Genomic DNA, 21017 nt, shown 5'->3' with positions numbered 1-21017 from the left:
CCAGGCTGTGCAGCAGAGAGTGCAGAGAACTGCTGGGGTACAGCCCTGCCCACCATGAAACACACCTTTCCAAGGAAGTGGATCATTTGCCAATTATTTTCAGTGAACTCATAGCCATTTTCCAGGAGAGAGAGGATGTAGGCTCCAGAGAAGCAATATTCACTCAGGTACTTTTCTTTGATGTGCTGATATGCTGTCTTCACCTAGGGAAGGAGACAATCACCAGGCTGTTAAACGCACCTTCCCACTGCTCCAGCTTGTGCCTGAGCATCCACTGCAGGTGCTGAGGGGATCTTCCCCATCTTGTTCTGGAAATTAACCCAGCCATTTATCCTACAGAAAAGTATCAGCAGCCCCAGTCTAGTGCAACAAGTGCAGCTTACCTCTTGCCAAGGCCGGGCACAGAAGCTCTCAATGGTGCTGGTCACTTTGTTCAGGGCAAGGGGGTTTGGTTCACTGGTCAGGTTCAAAAAGTTCATCACAAAATAGAAAGCAGAAAAAGCCTGAAGGAGAAAGATTCTTTTAATCTGACTAGGTCACAAATAACACACACACAAAAAAAGAGTTTATTTATACATAGAGAAATATAAGAAGCAACATCACACAAGGGCAGGAATGTTTTCAGGAGTGATGTCATTCTGAGACATATGGCTCAGAGCTGCTGAGAGATGGAGGTAGGAATTATATCCTGAAGAACTTCTGTGAGCTCTCTCCTTTAGGTGTGCCAGTGGCACACAGTGAACACTGATTGCCATCACAACCATGATCCTGTTTTGGCAGCTGAGTGAGCTGAGTGTGCAACCAACATCACCACAAAGAGCAGAGGTGACTGTCTGAAAGGATTGTACAGAGCCCCATCATATAATCCGAGGTCCAGACACCCCATTTCTGACCATGGTCAGTAGCTGGTAGGTAGGAGGCAGGTTAGGAACAGGACAAGATTGTATTAGCAGTTCCCTGGAAAGCCTCACAATCACTGAGCAGCTCTTGCAGCTCTGGGACTGATGGTCAGCATGGTGTCACACATCATGTGTGTTCAGAGCGTGCACTGTCTCCTCATCGTGTCAGGGAAGCAGATAGGTGAGCTGACTGGTTTCAGTAGCACTCAGACACTGCTGGGTGAGTTTCAGATCTGGTACCACCACTGACCTCAGGAGACAAGGTTTGCAGGAGCAGTGTTCCTGCCTGCAGCAGGCTCTCCTGCCTCTGGTGCTGGACATCAGGAAAGACAGCTTAAAAGTGAGTAAACAGAGCACCCCAAGGAGATGGGTTAAAATGGGAACAGTGCAGTACTGGTAGGCCAGTACTGTCCTCACAGCAAGTGCAGCACTACTTTTGTAGTTACATGTCCAAAAAGCCATCTTGTGAATGATTTCCTGCCTCAGTCATAAAGAACACACTCTAGCATTACTCTGAATTTCTGCTCTTCTGACATTCTGGATTACAGAGAGTTGAAGAATGAGTGAAGACTCACCCCAAAATCCCCTTGTAATGGAGGTAGGTATATCCCATTGAAGGAGCAACTGGAATAAGGACAATTGCTTTTGTTGAAGAGTTTCTGGATGTTTTCTCGGCACTTTTGATAGTCCCCCTCTCCCTTTATGTACAGCTGGCTGAAAGGTAACTGCTTTTTCTTGTCTGATGTGCAAGGGTTTTTGAAGAAGTCACTAATATTTATAGTCCTCTCATAACCCTTGTGAAAGCATGGGTCGGGGAGACTGCTGTTCTCCACGGTCTGAAAGTAAAAATCAATCCAAGCTGTTACACTTTACTCTAGAATAACACCCTGGGAAACAACCACAAGGAAGGATGGCACTGGTCAGAGTACATCTCATCCAGGTGCACACACCAGGTCAAAGGGATAAGGATGGCTCAAGGCACTGGCTGTGCAGGGGGAGATGTGGGTACTGCCACAGCCTCCTTGTAAGGAACTTGGAAAATTATTTTAAGTCACAGTTTGTGAAGCTGTGCTGTTGATTTGGGTTTCTCAGAGATGGTAAAATGCCACCTCTCCTGAGTACTTCAGTTAAATGCAGTTCTCTTGCTATCCCATGTCCAAGAACTGAGTCAACTCAAATCAGTAGTACTTTTGAAAGTATGGACTGTCACCTCTCTGGGCACTCATGCCCAGCCTGTCTGGAGAACACTGACATTTCCCTAATCCAGACTAAGAGGTGAGCTGGGACACAACAACTTTTACAGCACCAGTATCCCAAAGCTGGCAGGGTCCAGGATTGTTCAATTACAGGTGTAGATGTACTTGCCTGTAGATCCATGGCCAGTTTCTGTTGCAGGGCCTGGTCCTTCCCATAGCAGAGAAAGCTGTGTGTGTACACTTGGTAATCCTTGCCATAGAGACGGAAGTAGAGCTGGTTCTCTGGGGACTCAGAAGAGAGGTCCTTTGATACAAAGGTAATCTGTGTGGAGGCTCCTCCAAGGTCTAGTGCTCCTGATGTCTCACTTAAGGATTTCAGGGAGTGTAGAAGCTTTTTCCAGCCAGACTTGGAAAAAAAAAAAAAATTAAAGTAAACCAGATATATTGGGCATGGAGAAGATTTATTTTGGAGAAATGAAAAAGAGAAAGAACTGCGAGGAAAGAAGCAGAAGCACAGAACACAGGAAACATGGGAAATCCTGGAGAGGACATGAGAGCTGGAATAAGACATAAGAAAAATGCAAGCTTGTAAATACAGAAGATGGATCATGCCCAAGTGTTTGCAGAAGGGCAAAGAATATGAAATCTAATACTACTGTTATGAGAAAAAACAGTCTGATTACTGTTTCAGCTCTCAGAAGATTTATAAACTCAACAGGAAAGAACCATAGTCAAACTTCTCAGAAACAGAAATATTTTACATTGGAAAGTGAGAAGGATACTGTACCCAAGCAAAATTATTGAAGATGCTGGTGTTTTATTTCAGTGCTTGCAGCCTGACTATAGTGCTGTGTCCTGGTAGCACTAAGTACCAGGATGTACTCACAGCTACTGCTGAGGCAAGATGTGCAGCTTCCTGATCCCTGGGAAATGGATTACAAGGGAAGAGAGTCCCTGTGACACCTTTTGCAAGGCAGGACTTACAAAGGGCTGCAAACCAATGGTTCAAATGTACTTGCTATGGATATACTACCTGCTTGAAATTGCCCAGAAGGTAGTTAATGGTGATCCATCCATAGGCTCCTTCCTCCTGACCGGTGATGATTCTGGCACCCTGGAAGTTGAAGGGAGCTGAGCGTAGTGTGCTTCCTACCGAGGACAAGACTTTGTCAGCTGCACTTTCATTCTGCAACCTGGATGAATGGGAGAAAGGATGGAGTAACTCTGGCTGACAGGTCTCTATGTACTTTATTCTGAGTGGGCAGGCTGCAACTCCCCACCAAATGTCAAGGATGAGAGACCAGTCATTCATAGGGGCCATCCAGGTCTAGTTGGCCATGGTCCTCTCTGTCACACCTTGACAGCACAGCTGCCACCAGCTCTGACACTTACAGACCCTGCAGCTGAGAGCGGTAACTACTTGGGGCAGAGACCAGAGCTCTTGTTCTGTAGCATGTGTCCTGATAGCACTGTGGAGACTCCTCTCACTCTTTGCTGTCACCATTAGAGAAGAAATCCAGAAGATATTCCCAGGAAGATTTCCTACGCATTATATACCTAAGATCAGTTCCCTGTGCTAGCCAGGAGAGGTCTGGGTCACTCTCATGAAAATCACAAATTCTGATGAAAGGAGGATGAGGATTAGCCTCTAATGGCCCTCGGTGGGGAATTGAAGCATGTTTGGGCTCAAAAATCCAGGATTAGGCCTAATACCAGACTGTGGGGATGTTTGAGCATCCCTTAATTGTGGGGAAGTCTAGGCATCAGCCTGGGCACTGCTGATCTCCTGGTGTCTCAGTGCTGCATGTGATGATGGAAGGCTGGAGCGAGCAGGGAAGCATTGGAAAAGTCCAGGGGACTCAGGGCCCAGAGAGGTCAGCAGCAGGGGAGGGTATCTGGGCACAGTGTGAGCTGGCAGCATGTCCAAGGGCTGCTCTCCAGAGGCCCCCAGTGCACAGCCATGGCCATCCCAGGTGCAGTTCTGCAGGAGAAGGGGACGAGCTCTGCGGTACCTGAGAAGCCGCATGCCAGCAGTTGCTCCGAGGTAGACGGGTGTCTCTTTGTGCTGTGCTGAGGGAATCACCTCTTTTGCTTGTTGTAGGCACTGTGCCAGAGAGGGACCTGCCTTCTCTGTGGCATGGGAGTAACCTGAGATCCCAGGGCCTGCAAGAAGTAAAGGCACTTCATTGTTCAGACTCCAAACGTAGCCCCAGAATGCTGTCATGAGCAGCAGGTGTGTTAAACCATATCACAGGCAGCAGAATCAGGTCCAACCACACCATTCCTGAGCAGCTCTAGGAATCCTGCAGCACCAACGAAACCCAATGCACATAGTGGGTGGTCACAGTGCCCAGCATCTGCCACCCTTTCTCTGCAAAGCAGACTATGAACTAGCAGTGAGGGCTGAGACAAGCCATTTCTTTAGCATGCCCTGAACATCTGTAGTCTCTTCTCTGAGTCTGCCTGGGTGTACCCTGGATCTGTGCCTGAATATCCCTGACCCTTCTCTGCTGGCTCCTCCAGGGCAGATGCTGTCATTTGTTTGTGTACTTTATACTCACACTGCAACACTGGCTGTTTTGCAGCTATTTTGTCTTATGCTAAGCCAAGGAAAAAATCATTGTCCCTCTCTGCCATGTCCCCTGGCTCTCTGGACTGCCCCAGGACCAGTGTCTGCATGGCAGCAGGGAAGCCCCATTTGCTCCAGCTTGCTGTGTGCTCAGTGTGCTGCTCGTGACATGGGATGCTGCAGCACTGCACAGCTATCACGGCAGCTTGATAACAGTAGGGCTCTCCCCTGCACTGCAGAGGCCTGAAAAGACCCCAGGCAGGTCTGACAACGCCTCAGAACGCAGTGATCCATGATGGTCTGTGCTGTTCCTTGTTGTGTGCACCCCTGGGCTTCATTCATGCCTTCCTAAACCATACAGTATCTAGACAGCAATTAAATAGAATGTAAAAAGTGCCATGACACGCATTAGCTGAGCAACCTTGAGTCACAAGCCCTGTGCGCAGCTTGCACAGAAACCTTGAAAAAGATCAAACCGTGCTCTCCCTTCTCATTGTGTTCATCAGCACTTCAGCAAGAGTGCATGCAGACATTTTATATAAGTAGATTCTTTTAGTGCAGTTCTTTCCAAAAAGCAATTTATTCCAAGCATCCTGGAAACAAACGGAGGACTGGATCTGTTTTCCTCCCCAGGAAGGTCAGGCACATACAGCTCCCCCGGGAAGCAGTGAGATATACATTATCTCACAGATGTAACACTGTTTCTACTTCTGGCCTCTTCCTCTAGATTTCTCCTCCCTCACCCTTTTATTACATTATCTCTTCTTCATCCCACGTCCCTTCCCCAGCTCCTTTTTCTCCTCTTACCTTCAACTTTACACACTTCCACCTGCTTCACCACCCCAGTGTCATTCTCCTTCTCTGCTGGCCACTCGTACACGTAGAGGTTGGTGTGGGACGATCCCGCATCCAGCACGATCCCATACTGTGGCAAAACAGAGCCCATATCACACCTGAGACACCGAGCCAGACACGGGGACCAGGCACACACAGCCTGGCAGCTGTGGCAGTGGCTGTCATTGCTCCTGCCAGCAAAGCTTCTGCGCAAAACTCCCGTCAAAGGAAACAGGAGCAGAGAAACCCCGAAGTTGGGACTGGTTATTTAGGACATAATTCCTTGTGAAGCTGTAACTGGTTTTACCACAAAGATGTAAAACAAGATGTTGAGGTGCATGGAGCCAGAAAAAGAGGTTAGCTAGAGCCAGCAAGGGCAGTGACGTGTCTGTGAGCACAATGGACACCTGACCCCCCAGCTTGTTTTCCCCTAAGGGTACCGGCTGGTAATACCTTAATATTCTTCGGCAGTGGCTGGTTTTGGGTGACTGCTACAGCAATTAAAGCAATTACAGCCAAAGTAGAGAGGAATCCCAGGATGAGTAGAATCGTTCTTGTTGAGGACATCTTTGGTTTGGTACCTGTGACTAGAGCAGAAAAAGGATGTCAGTATCCCAGTAGCCCATCTTTCCTCACACCCCAAAGGCACATTTTTTGGCATGTTCTTGTAGTTCCTTTTCCCTGTGAAGTTTCTGCCTTTGCCCACCAGCTTATGAATGGCCTGTATTTGCAGAATTGTCACAGTATGGTTATAAATCATGTGCTTTGCAGAACTTGCACCACTCTAAGTCCTTAAATGTTACAGGTATATTTGGGATAACCTGTCTAACAAATTAAGATTTTTGTGGTTTAATATATATGGTTAGCAATATAATTCTGTAAAAAAGGCTAGTTATGGCTGGTGAAAATCATTCACAACCAATATGTCATTTGAGTTTTCAGAACCAATATACATATACCTTGGACTCGTTAGTGGCTAGCATGATGCTGTCTTTCACATTTTTCTGCTTTGGATAATCTTTCATGTATACCACAGTCAAAACCTCATTTCAAAACTTAGACTTGGCCAGTTTTGCAACTGTTTAATAAAATACCATCTTACTACACAAAGCTCTAGAAAGGGTGTCAGTGTATTTTCCAGATTTATAACTTTGCTGTAAATTCAACACTTAAACAAATAGCTCCAGGGGTCATATGTGCTCCCACTATGACATGAAATTAATTTCCACCAACAGTGGTGCTCCATAGTCAAAACCACTGATCATCTGACACACATGGGAAATAGTTTTTCTTCTCCTTATGCACAAATACTCCAGGAGATGTTTAGAAGTACATGACAGGTCATTCAGGATGGCAATACCTCGGTGCAGGCAATCACATCAACTATTGTCATGCTCGGAGAGGGTGACTGAACCTGCTCTGCATCTGCATGCCAGAACTTGTGTTGTCTGTCTCCAGACCTCCAGACCCAGATCAATGCTCCAAATCCATCCTGGCACTTCATATCATACATGCAAATATGAAAAGCATTCAAGTTCTGATCAGGGTCATCTTCTAACTGCCCTGGTTTTATATGAGTGGTGGTCCCAGGTTCCAGAACTATATAGTCTTATCTCACCTTATAAATGACCCTAAATCCTCAAGTTATTCTCAGAAGTTACCCAAGTGAGAAGAAGCAAAATACCTCTGGAAATCTCCAGCTATAGGCAAATAACAGCTTCTTACCTTCTTAGAGAAAATGGAACCTAAAAGTGGCAGGAGAGCTCGCTTTGGAGATGCTGCAGACAGGCCCATTGGGGATGTAACACTGACCTGGAGCTCTGTGTTCCCTCTCGTGTGTAAATCTGCCGAGGTTAACTGTGAAACTTGGAAGCTTGTAACGCTCGCACTTTGTGAGTGCCTGTTAGAGGCTCAGAATGCTTGCCAATATCTCCAAGAATGCAGCTTAAAAAAATAGTCTAGTGCACATACCAGACTGTAGGAAGTAAGAATGTATTTTATCCAACTCTATTCAAAAACACCCAGAACTCAGGGCTTGAAGTGATTAGAAACAGCAGAGCATGATGGCTGGGAGACCTTCCTTCTTACTGGGGAGAGTAGTTGGCTCAGGTTATGATAGCACTGAGCATGTCTGTTGTACAAAAATTATTTTAACCCTAGAAGAATGAATTAAAGCAGATGTTTTAATGTAAAATTAGCTGCACAGTATAGGTATGAAGTTAGCATCCTGAAAACTGAATGTTGCTCAGCACATCCACATAATTATTGCCACCCTTACTCTGAGATCTTGCCCAGAAGCAACCATGAACAAATTTATTGTGTATTTGTTGTCATAGGAATAAAAGATGTGTGACTTTGCACAAGTTGTAAGATTTTTAGATTTCCTGTTGTGATGGATAATGTCAGTCTGCTGTATCTTTTCAAGAGCCACTCTCTGAAAGTGCCAGCATTGGCAACAGAGCAGGAACATTGTTCTCACTGTGATGGACCACCCCAACTATGAGCTAGAAATCCCTTGTCTGAAGGCAGAGGCATAATGATAATTGTCTGCATCCTACCTGTAGCCTGATTTTTTTGCCAAGGAACACTATATTCTTAACCCTGAATATGGCTTTTGCCTGAATTTTAGTTCAGTAGAATCCAGACCATCCATCTCTCTGAACTCCAGTGCCACCAAGGAGCATTTTATTGAAATGTTTCATAAAAGAAAAGGTACAAGGTGATAAGCATAATCCAGAATTTACTGTAACAAAGTAATAACTTTCCAAAGAGCACTCAAAATGTACAGACTTGAATACTTGACAGACTTAAAATAGACAAACTTATTTTAAAAAATCCAAACAAAAACCAAACCAAAAAGCAACACTACAAATCTATCTAAATAATTCAATGCAGTTAAAATTCACTTGCTGTTTGTTCAGAAAGGTGAGGTATTTCAGTAAGATCCCTTTTCTGTGCACTTGGTTGCCTCCATCAGCTCTAGGTATAATTGCAGGTTCTGAAAGGGCTAAAGAATTAGGTTATTCCAGCTTCCTCCAGCTCCTTTGAATTTCACATTCACACTGCTGGATGTCATGCAAACACTCCCCAGTGTCCACCAAGTGGAGCAGTACTTGACTGATTGCCAGGCCCCAGGGTTTTCCTTCCACTAGTGGTTTTCCCCAGCTAAAGATTAAGCAGACACAATCTTCTGTCCCTGTGCCCAGTCAGAACCCAAGCAGAGACAGCTCTCTACTCTTTTTCTCACACTGCCCACTGTGTGCAGTGACTAAAACATCCCATAGGGCCATAAGTAGGCATAGAAATGATGCTGCTTTTCTCCTCTCAGAGCTCAGAGCCGCTTGATGCTGGAGCCCTGCCCAGCTGTGCGGGCATTGAGCACTCTCCAGATGCTGGAGCGCAGCCCAGCTGCTCAGGCATCTCTGTCTGTTTCCAATTTTGGTCTCTTTTTTTGCTTTTTTGTAGGGGCTACCACTGGTTCCATCCAGTGATGACCCAAAACATAAACAGATCTAACATCCCTTCTGTCTCCAAGACAGAGAACTGGGAGGATGTTGTCAGTTACTCCAGATAGCAGCAATTCTGCTGTGGAAACCCTGTTGCTCCTAGTGAATAACCAGGAAGGACCACACCAGCGTGGGAGGCAGCTCTGTGTGAAGGCAAGGAAGCAGATTTGACTCGTGTCTTCCAGAGCTCAAAACAAATAGGAAATGGCCCCTCCAGCCAACAGTACACCAGGTCACTGTCACCTCTGCATGCCAGGAGATGTCACTCACAGCAAAGGCTGCCCACCCTCAACCCCCTTCTCACATGTCTAGAAGCAACCAGCTGCTTCTAGACATGCAGAGACTAAGGCTTGTTTAAGGAATGATGTTAGGAATGTCAAGCAGAAAAGATGCTGTGCATAGACCAAAGTCATGCTTGGTTCAGACAATCTCACTATGACCCATCATCTCTAATAAATACAAATGTTTTTTTAAAGCTTTGACTTAGCACAACAGATAAAGCTGTTGTTAGATCTTTCATTGGGGTGGTCACACTCAGTCTGTTACAGAAGGGATCACAAGAGCTGTGAGGCCATCACTCTTCCACTGCACAAGTGCCACAATGATAGAGACAGTTCCCACCACCACCTTTATCCTCTCAGCACTCTTCTGTACGCTTAGAAACATTACCAATTTCAACCTTAATTTATTTATTGTCAGTCTATTCCCTCTGCCTGTCTTCCACTTCTAGCTCACAACTTCTGCAACTCTCAGTCCTGTAGGAATTTATTCTCTTAGTCAATTTGTAAGAATCTTTTCTTTCTGGATTTTTGCCTTTCCAAGCCTTTTCTGCCTACCAGAAGAGACCAGCATCACTTCTCTTCATAAAGAATTGCTTGTATTTTTCTTGAGCATTCTGACCAGAGCTGCAGGGAGACTGGCCTTGCACAGCACTGAACCCATTCCACAGATAATACAGTCCCAGCCTAAATTAAGTGAGGTGGGCACCTGCACTACCTCAGAAACATGGTCATCCACCATCACAGGCTGTGCTAAGTCAACCCAGAACCTCTCACACAAACTCACCCAGGAGAGAGGGGCTCTGGCAATGCAGTCTGTGCACATTTTCTAACTGCAGGAGTTTGTGTCTGTGGAGTTCTGCTGGCAGTGATGGTAGGGAAAGGGCATGGGAGCAGTCAGTGTTGCTGTTCAACATGGAGAGGAGACACACACATCATCCTCCTGGTGAGTGAAAATGAGATTTCAGTAGTCATGAAGTTTTTCAGGCTGAATTGCCTGAAATTACCTCACTCATTGCTCTGTGAGGCTGCTGAACTTGTGGGGTTCAGGGTTTGATGCACATTACCCAAAAGGCACTCCTGTCTTCAGACTCACCACAACCAAAAATCTGAGTGCATAAACACTTAGAAGAACTACACTGCTTCATTTATCAACCCTTTTATGAAATTTTCCCTGTCCCAAACTGACTTCTAGCTCATTCTTCATCTGCCCTTTTCATTTCACCGTGCTCGTATCCAAGTCACCTAGGAAGACTTTGCTGTAAAGTAATGTAAACCACCTGCTTCAGGCCAACATATTGGAAAAGTCTTAGGCTGTCAAGAAGCTCAGGTTTGTCTTAGAATTTACATACAAGCACATATATGGTAAGTCAATGGCTTTGGTTTAAGGGGCTTTATTTCAAAATATCAGGACAAGATGTTCAGCATATTGAAATCAGAATTCAAGCTCCAGATCAGGATTTTACATCACTTTTACAACAGTTATATTGGACAGTGTGGAAGACTTTGCTCCAAATTTTTATTATTCATATGGCAAAGACTGTAGCCTAAATACAGCTGTGATCTCTGCCCCTCCTTGTAGTGCTACATAGAATAATAAATACACATTTACTGGGTTATATTTTTCGAGATGAAATACTTGTAAGTGCTGAAGTACAAACATTGAAGTGTCAGTGAAACTGATAATCCAAACAGTAAAATGGGTTTTTTGGATGCTGTCTCTCAGAGATACTTGATACTGAAATCATGCATCCCTACATGTCTCAAACCCCACAGACTCTTATGAATTTAGGCTATACAGCTTGGCAGCTTGAAATGTCCCACATGCACACATAGCTGTGCATCAGTGAGCTGGAAGATAAAGAGTGTGCCTGTATCTGAGAAAACACCAAGCTGGGAGTAAAGCACACTGACATGTAGGACTGGAATTGAAAATAAATTTGACAAATAGGTGAGAGCCTGGTGAAAACATCTAACTTACTTAAGGACAAAAGCAAATATGACATATAGGTAAGAGCCATCACCCAAAGACAGGGTGGTGAGCAATCTGTTAAGTAGCTTTTCCAGAGAAAACAGCTATAGCAGTTTATACTAATCTTTCCCTCCATCTAAAGCTGGTAAATCCTCCTGTGAGGTTCTATGACCAATTTTGGACACTGCCTTTCAGGAAAGATGTAGACCACTTGGAGAAACTCCAGAAGAGAATAAGGAAGATCACAAGCCTAAAAACTTGACCTATGAGGAAAGACTGAGGGAACTGAATTGTTAAGTTTGCAAAAAAGAAGAATAAAGAAGGCTCATTAGTTGTCTTCAGACAAATGACATTTCTATGTGCCAGCACTGGTGTAGCCAGTCCCTCCTCAGGATGAGGGTGGCTCCTGGATTTTCTCCCAGTTCTGTTTCCTTGGTTCAGAAGGAGGGGAGTCAGCAGAAAGGGGACAAAGCACTCCCAAGCTGCCAGTGAAGCCAATGCAGTCCATGTGCTCTCCCTGTGGGATACAGGTGCAGCTGTACAAAGGTGCTCTCTGCTTTGCCCAGCAAAGCTCCAGGTCTGTTCAGATGGCATTCAGCCACCCTGCTGTATGCTCTCCATGTGTGCAGCGCTGCCTGGTGTGGGAGCACCTCATCCTTCTGCTGCTTTTAGTGTTGTGGCTGGAATACAGCCCTGGGAAATTGCACCAGACACATTGAACAAGCCCTCTTTTCCTGGAAAAGAGAAAATCACCTGGAAACCCTGGAGAGCTGCTGGGTGCTGGGGTCAGCAAAAGCTGAGCAATGGTAGCAGGAGATGGACACAAAGGAGCAGGCTGGCCCTCCCTCCCCTGCACAGCTGCCTGCAGCACAGGGGGGGCTTTGTGCCCAGGGTGCCCCGTGGCCCTGCAGTGCAGAGTTACTGCTGGAGAGGTGATGTCCAGGGCTTCTGGCCATGAGCCCCAGTGGCCCAGGCTGCCACACCAACAAGTGCCTCACTCACCCGTGCACCAAGCAGGTTCCCCTGTCAGAGACTTTGCACGGGCGAGAGCTGGGGATGGTGCTCAGCCTCCCTGGCTTTCTGCAAGGCACTCACTCCCCCTCCCACCCTCACAGCCCACCTCCCTGGTGTTACACACCGGCCCCACCAACTCATCCCAATGCCTGCTCATTAAATCATCTCTCTGCAGGAAGATGTTTTTCTGACTTGCATTGCAGCAGTCAGACCCAGATACTTGGTATTCTTAAATACAACCATTAAGTGGCAGGATGCTGCTGTCGCAATGACCTTTAGATAGTTATTTTTCACATTTACATGCTGTTTACTGGACTTCTAAGCCTGTATCCTACTCATACTCATCTCTTTATGATTCTCACATCAAAGAGGTTTTTCTAATCAGAAAACTGTTAGCAGTTACATCAGTTTCCTGTCAGGAAACCTCTGGTATCAATTTGCTACTAGCCATCAAAGCTATATTTTAACTGGAGAAGATTTATTGCCATTAGCCACAAAGCTTGAAGTTTCATTAGAAAATATCCAGTGAGCTCAAGGGGACTTCCCCGCCTTCCTGGCTTACCAGCTAAATTATTGCTTGAATATGCTTGACTATCACATGTGAAGGCATTTGTTTGCCTTCTTTGGGAGTAAAAAATGATGCATCAAGCACAGACACCTTTCAGCTTTGTCATTATTGATAGTTTGAATACACAGATTTGCAATGGCCCAACAGTGCTGCCAGGCTTCCACCTGTGCTCAAGATCCTTACATTCTTTTTCTTCTTAATTCTCGGGCCATGACTTTTTCCTTATGCTTCTTTTGACCATCTTTTACATTTTCCAACTTTAAATTTGCACTAGTTTTATCTTACTTTTTGCTTCTGAATATGCATCTTTAAAAGACTTTATTATTTTCAAATTAACATAAATTTCAACAGTTGGATTATGGCTTTTGTGGAATGAAATAAGAAGAGAATGGGCTGCTTCTTATTAACATTCCTATTTCCACATTTGAAATACTCTGCTGATTCAGCTCAAGTATTTTTTATTTTGTGATATTACTTTTAAGAGCTACTAGACATTGTTGACATATAATAAGTGTGCCTTACTTTTATAATAATTCAAAACTCTCATAGAAATTCCTCTTTTTCTCTTGAGACTGGGGTCAACAATACATTTCTCTTGAGCTGGAAGTAATGCATTGCAAATTGTGAGCTGGTCACCTTCAGTTCTGAGAAACTGCCTTGGCTTTCACTGAAATCCAGCATCTCATCAGCTTTTCTTGTTTCTGTATAGAGAGCCATGCCCTCCTCTGTCTCCAGCATCCTGGCTGGTGACGGGCACTAACCTTCAGCTGCTTTGGTCTCTTGCTCCCAGTTCAGCCCCAGGCAGCTGTTATGTACAACTATTTAATTATTGTTGCTCCTGAGGACAGCAGGACCACTGCTTACACTGGAAGATGGGTGATGTGTGAGTCACATCACCAGCCCAGCACGGCCCACCCTTTCCTGTGTCCCATCAACCACCCACACATGAGGGGGATGTACAGGTTTTCATGAAAAAAAGAGAGGAAACAGCCTCCAGAACAACCACTCCCCCCTTCAACACCCACGTTGGGCCAGAAAGTTCAGAAACTTCCTGGAGAACAAAAGGTCCTGAGCTTTGTTAATGCTGCAAGGCCCCACGGGAGGTTCTGATGGGGAACGACGGAAGAGGAAAGAGATCCAAACGCACCCACAGCTCACTCTGCACCCACTCCCAGTGGTGTCAAAACACAACCCCAGCAGTCACCAGTGTTTCTGTGTGCCCTCTCCACTGACAACTTTCCTGCCTTGAAGGGGCTGAGGCCACCAAGCCTCTCACCACACCTCAAGGATGTTTTCCTCTGAACTGTAGATTCCTGGGATTACCCTGTGTGTTGAATAACATTACCACTTTCAGGGGCTCACTTCCCTGCTTTCCAAAATAAACAGCCCAGCTGCCCGAAGTGCCACATGTCAGCAAGTGGAGCCGCTGTCTGAGCTGCCCGACGATTTCTGCACAGAAAAGCAAATTTCTTCTGAAGTTTCACTTCCCATTCAGGACCAAAAACCATTGGAGACTGATCACAGACACACAAACACTGTTCCAAGCTGGTGCAGCATCAGCAGAGCCCCTGGCAAGGCCCCTGGGTGATGCCCATTGCACAGCAGTCCCCCATGTGAGGGCATAAGCTGCAGGGCCTAATTGTGCCTGGGATTTTGCCTATACCCAGGTTGTGCCACCCCTTAACACTGCGATTTCCAGCACGTCTATTTGCTGTCTTAGATGGGCATTTCTCAGTCCCATAAGGTACCCAGTGAGCTTTTCCTCCCTTAACATGCATAGCATCCATCTGAGAACACAGTAGGGAGCTTCCCTTTGCACCCAGTCCTAGCAGAGGTTGAATGCCTGAATCCCTTGCTCCCCAGGCAGGGCAGCAGCCCTGCTGCCTCCTTTCAGCAGGCCAGGGTTAGGGCTGCATGCATAAAAAAAGATAGCACCCTGCTTAAACACTTCCCAACTCACCCCTTTACCTCCAGCTGTCAGCACTGTGATCTCCATTCCTCATTGCAGAGCACAGGACAAGGAACAGCTGGAATTGTTTTTTTCTCTTGCTGAGGAACACATCCACTGTCTAGGCCTTGTGGAAAAATATACTGATTTCTCAGAGGTCAGCTTTAATAACTAGGATTCCCACAAACCATGAGGAGAATTCAGCTCATGATATTTGGCATGAATATAATTCTCTGTTCCTCATGCTGCTACAATTTCCATTTCAAATAGCAGGAAACGAATTACCCTCTGGTATTTTTAGTGACAACCAATGGTAAGGAACATGGGATCAAAGGCTATTGCGGGGCACAGGCCTTGACAAAGTTCCTGAGTGTAAGAGAAGAAATGATTCTTGGAAGTTACAAAGGAAATAAGGTAAATATGAATCTAAATTTCCATGGTCAGAGGAGCACTTCGAAAAGTCTGGAGCCTCATGCTGAGATGTAACAAAACAGCAAGGGAGTTTTGCTGGATGAATGGGCTGGCACAGGATGCTATTAATCTCTAAAGTTCAGATTACTTATTACTGGGTTGTGCAGTAAATCCTGAGAGAAGAATTAGGCTCAGGAAAAGAAACCCATTTATAATCAAGCCACAGTTTGGCTTTCAATTTGTGTTGTCTCCATTAATCTTTCATCTCTCCACTATTTTTGCCTCAAATATTTCAAAATACAAACATGAAATATTTTGGATAAGGTAGCATGGGCACAGGGGGGCAGTCACAGCAGCCCACCCTTCCAGAAACCCTGGGCCTGTGAGAAAAGGAGCTACAGGTCTGCTCCTTCCCTGGAGCCAAAGGGAAGTGTTCCCCAGCCTCTTTCAGCACCATTCTCCCCCCAGCTTGGGATGGGAGGCACCAAGCTCAAGCCAGAGCCAACCTTCCAGCCACAGGATCTCCAGCCCAGCTGCAGAGCTTGCAGCAAATTCACATGAGCACACATTTTTCTCACATCTCCTGCAGGAGCAGGGACATTGAAAAGGTTATTTATTAACAGCTCTGGGACAAATGAGCAAGAAAGAGAACAAATCCATTTATAAAGCAGCTAAAGAGAAAACTTGTGACTCTAATGGTCTCCTTTGTAATTCCTGAAGTGTGGCCTGGAGCTGCCCTGGCATCATTTCTTGTGATGCTGAATCAGCAGAACAGCCCCACTTGTGCATTGAATAGCCTGACAAGGGCAAAATACACCCAAGAAAGCACTAACTTACACCATATCCAGATTTTTCTTTGTTTCTGTTAGCATTTGGGGAGACTGATAGTGCTCAAATTTCTTACCACTAAATACCAAGCAGTGACTCACGTTAGCATCTACCTCTGCAATCCAGGAACAAATGCTTTCCTCTGGGACAAGGTGGAGACAGGATAAAGAGAGAAAACTCACGCTAGAGCTGTCTGAAAGACCAACAGCATTGCTATCTCAGCTCTCATTTAGGAGCATACCAATCCTGAATACTTTGCCAGACTTTGTTCTTTGATAACATTTCTCAAGGGGGTGGAGGGGGAGAGGGGAAAAAAATAACAAAACACTGTTCTGTTTAACAGTTACCCATAGCAGAGAAAAGCTGAGCTAAAGTTTCCAACAATTATCAGTACAAAACCCTAAAATAGACATGCAATGTACCATTTTTTAATTTAAAACTGGCTGGACAAGAGTTCCGTCATGTGGGTTGAAAGTTGTGTAAAGAGAACAAGGCAGCTTATCAAGATGACATGCTAGAACAACAGTGTTAAAATGCTCAGTAAAGCAGTGATATGGATGAAGAAACCAAGGCCCCAAGCAGATATGGCAAATTGTTGTGTAATTCATTGGGAGGAACTGTATGTCCAGGAAGGAGAGATAAATGATGTCCAAGGTATCTATGGAAACCACCATCTTATACAGGAAACAATTAAACCCAGAAAAAGAGAAACAAGAGGAAAAATAACTCAAACTTCAGATGCTCATAAGGCCAACAACAGTAATTGAAAGCAGGATTTGTTCCCAAAGAGATGGGGCTCACTTAAAGAGATGTGGAATGTGGAAATGCAGGCTAGCAGCTGAAGGAGAAATAGGAGCTGTACAGTAGCTCTTTGGGACTGTCTCCTCGGAGAGGATGTGGGAACCCTAGCCTTAAATCCATTTATAAACTGGCTGGTCTCCCAGCAGTTTTCCTCGGATGCCCCTCGGCAGTAGGTCTCTTCCTGGGCCATGACCTGCTCATCCTTTACGCAAGCATGTGGGAAGTCAACTTGCTTTGGGTGGGAATGGTGAAGTCAGAGTGCTTGGGAGTAGTTTCAGTTTTGCACTTGCCATCACTGAAAGCATCTGAGAACTTTCCTTGCCCTCCTGTTTCTCCTGATATTTTTATCCAGTATTTTTCAGCCCTTAGAGCCTCTTACAGATCATCTGAGGCCTGATCATTTTTTTACTACACTGATCACTCCAAAACAAAAGCTTCTTAAACTCTAATGGTCCTACCAGTTGTAAATGAGAAAAGGTGTGAAAGCTTTGTTTAAGAATGGAGAAGTTTTTAATGTAGCTATGATACAGCAAATTAATGCAGCAGCAGAGCATGACCTTACGAAACAGGAAGATGATGTTCATTTTGAAAAATTGTTTTGGTCCCATTTTCTCAGCCATGCTCACTCCCAGCCCTGTACTCACAGGCACCAAGCTCGCTGAGGTGCTCCTGCTGGATCCTGTGTGAGATGAGACCAGGCGTGCCAAATCCTCAATGCACCTCTTAGCTTCCTCTTCAGTGACAAGCTCCAAATTCTTGAGCAGGTTTTGCCATCTTCAGGAGTTAATGGTTACCACAGGGTGATCCTTTTTCCTGGTAATCCCTTTTATCTAGAAGTGGCTGCTCAGTGCCTTTCCTCCCCCCCCCTTTTTTTTTTTTGGCTACCTTAGCTCCCACTGTCTGTCTGCCTGCTGGGAGAGGAGAAGGACAACTTGCACAGAGGACGTGCTGTGGATTTACTGTGATCTGTCTGTTATTTGAGCAGTTTTGCTCTCCAAGGACTCGTCTGCACCGCGGCTTTATCAGCACCCAGGCCTTTTCCTGACAAGCCATCCATGTGAGGCTTATCAGGGCACAGGCAGCCAGACTTGTCACAAACACAGTTTTCAGCACTTACCCAGTTTTAGTGCAGTCAGTCACATCCTTGGTTATCAATACAGACCATTCTTTTATCCTGTGATCTGTTGCTTCTTCTGTCTCACACACACACACACACCTATTTTCATTCACATTTCCTCCAGGCCAGCTGTAGTATTTCTGCTCCTCCAGCTGCATGCCTACCTTATGCATGGTGTGTTTTCACAGGCCATCATTGCAGCTGGGAAAAGCTCTCCTTGGTTTGGTTAGGTTATGACAACAGCAAAGGAAGTAGGTTTTAGGGCTGCTGTGGTAACCATGCAGCTCTGCTGCTCATAGCCAGACTCCTGCTCAGAGCTTGTGGCACAGCACTCCTGGGCACAGCAGCAGTGGCAGTCTTTGGGAAGCTGGAGGATGCTGAAATCCTGGAGAGCAGCAATGAAGCCTGTCCCTGGGTGTCACCACCAGACTCACCACAGAGGATTTTAAATAGTTTACAACCAAGATCTCATGGACAATGTTAGAGCTGGAGCTGTTTTCAGCCTGTCACCTGCTGAGCAGCTCCCTGTGACAGTACAGGGTGAGACCATTGTCACCAGTGCTGCTGAGACCTGGTACTGTTCCCATATCCAGCCTTGCAGGGCAAGGCATCAACCTCAGCTTCTCCCATAAAGCTCCTGTGAGACAGGACAGCTGCAGCTATCCCAGAGCAGAACCACAGCACCCAGAAGGAGGCTTTTTGCACACACATTTCCTCATGCCATGTTCTTATGGGTCCTTCTCCCAGCACACAGACACCAAACAAGGCCAGGGCTTTCTCACTACTTTCCAATATTTCCAGGCTCCCCGTGGCTCTGTGGCTTTCACAGCTGACTCCAACTCTCAGCAGCACTGTCTGCCCACATCATATGGGAAACTAATACCAAACAGGTAATGCTGGAAGCTCTACCATACTTTTGTCAGCCTTTCCCTGATAACAGCTCATAACACTTAAATTTGACACAGTGCTTTTCATCCATACATTGCCAAGGAGTTTACAGAGGTCAGTGCCACTAGCCTTATTGCCCCAGCTGATGAAAAGCATAAGAGAGCAGCAGACATCCCAATGCTCTGGGTGGCCCTGGGGACCACCTCATCCACTTGTCTGGGTAGCTCTCATGGACCAGGGATTGCAGAACACTCCCTCCTGCAGAAAGGCAGAATTCCCAAGGTCCAGGGAGAGAACAGCACACTTTGGCTACAGCTACTCCTTAATTCATCTTCCATCATTTTGATATATTCTCTGATGTTCTGCCAGACTAACATCAGTCTGGAGATTCATGGGCCAGTATAGTACACACATGACTCATGCTATAATTTCTATGTAGTTCTGCTGCAACTTTAAAAATAGGGAATAAAAATTGAAAATGTCATTAAGGTTAGAAGAAACATGCTTGACAAGAGAAACACAGGCATCAGAGTCCCACAGAGGAATGAAGGCATGCTCTGTGTCTTCTTCCTGCAGACTAACTTCAGGGATGGAAGAAGGAGAAGCCAGCAGAATTTAAAGAATTCATTACTACATTATAAAGATGCCAAATAACTGAAGACTAACTGCTACACCACACCAAAAATTCCCAAGATGTGTAAATTTATGGTTACAGTCTCCTGAGAAATAGACAGGCAAAAGAAGTTCTCCAAATCCCTATTTACAGAAGTACATCTATTCCCAGCAAGGCCTATGGGATCCAATTAACATTCTTAGGTGCCAAGTGGCCACAGGACTGAAGAGTCTTAAATTGGTAGAGAAATTACTAGTCTCTGTAGCTGAGACACGATTTGTAACCTAAAAAGCAACTGTGAAATTACTGTCTTTAACAAGGAGTTCATAGCATGGGGCCAGGTTCTATTGTAAACCACTATTTTTAAGATGAAATGCAGGGGTTTAGTTTCAGTTTGCTTAACTACTCTGTTTGCTCTACCACAAAAAGGGACTGTCCTTCCTCTGTCTTATGCCATAGTTCCACCTTTCACATACAGTCCTAATTCTCTTTAGTTAATGACAGAATAAATTCTAAAGAACCCTGCCAGAACATTATTTTCTTCTTTTCCATGTGGCTTTCGTGCTTTTGGTCACAGCAGTATTTCTAAGTATTGTAAACAAGAGCCTGACCACTAGATTTACCAGAATAAAGTTCTTTTTGGCTTCCGCTGTGTTCATGTTTACTGCAGTCTCAAAGCTGACAAACAGTGAGCTTCCTATATTATTTTGATGAAGTGAGACTAAATATATAGAAGCTTTAGATCAACTTATTAACATTCAATTCTAGACAAAACTGTAGATTTCCAGTGCATTTCCCAAAAGAATCTGGAGCCAGCAGCTAGGGGCTGATTGTGGCTAAGAGCAGATGTTCTCCCTGGCAGGAGCTGCCCACTCCCATTCTGGCAAAGAGCAGGGAGGGACAGTTTCCAGCAGAGGAACAAATCCCACTCCGTTACCTGTCCCCACCACCAAACCCACCCTGCACAAAGCAGCTCCACCTTTCCTCCCACTGCATGCCTGCTCCCTGGGCTCTGCCATGCACTCTGGATGTTCCCATCCATTAGCTGTACTGAAGGGATTCCAAATTCCTTTTGGAGGAGTCTACCCCTTCTTGCTAAGCCCAGGGAGGAAGGTGGAGATGCTGCTGCCTCCCCTGCCCCCAGCTGCAGTGTGACCTCTGGTGAACATCAGAAACCTCAGCAGCTGAACCTGCCTCTCCTGTCTCTCCTCTGTCTCGGGAGCCCTGCAAGCATTGTGTGATTGTGACAGTGCTGTGAACCAGCTGAGAGGCTGAAGTGGTTTCTGAGTCCTGAGCTGCTGACTCACCTTTTCCAGTCAGCACACAGAGCTCAAAGGCCAGCGGTGGTTTGAGCTTTGGCTGAGAGGTTGCAGACAGTTAACGAAAAAACAAACTAAATCTCATTCTTTTGTAAAAACAGGTCCATTTTCTTTGCATCTTCTCCATCAAGAACACTCTGGCATTCACCATGATTTGTGATCAGGGCCAAGATTTTCAGGAGGATCAGAAAGAGAGGGGAGAACACAAATCAAACTAAGAGCCTTTAACTTCTACTTAAATATAAAAATGTTTACT

General features: G+C 45.4%; 1 protein-coding gene across 4 annotated transcripts in view; it reads right to left on the bottom strand.

Moving 5' to 3' along the window:
• ENTPD1 (ectonucleoside triphosphate diphosphohydrolase 1) overlaps window positions 1-21017 on the bottom strand; it is a 29705-nt gene that overhangs the window by 2002 nt on the left and 6686 nt on the right. Inside the window, exons 1-9 of one of the 4 annotated variants that reach the window (XM_058840930.1) lie at window positions 17710-17894; window positions 5952-6085; window positions 5472-5589; window positions 4108-4258; window positions 3129-3288; window positions 2265-2501; window positions 1475-1735; window positions 384-503; window positions 66-203 (exon numbers count right to left, since the gene is read on the bottom strand). In XM_058840930.1, the coding sequence (XP_058696913.1) occupies window positions 66-203; window positions 384-503; window positions 1475-1735; window positions 2265-2501; window positions 3129-3288; window positions 4108-4258; window positions 5472-5589; window positions 5952-6065 (1299 nt within the window). In that variant the 5' untranslated portion in view covers window positions 6066-6085; window positions 17710-17894. The other 3 variants (XM_058840929.1, XM_058840927.1, XM_058840928.1) reach the window with 3 other exon arrangements.

This window comes from Poecile atricapillus, chromosome 6 (genome assembly GCF_030490865.1).
Source record: "Poecile atricapillus isolate bPoeAtr1 chromosome 6, bPoeAtr1.hap1, whole genome shotgun sequence".
Taxonomy (NCBI): Eukaryota; Metazoa; Chordata; class Aves; order Passeriformes; family Paridae; genus Poecile; species Poecile atricapillus.
This window is presented reverse-complemented; position numbering and strand designations above follow the sequence as displayed.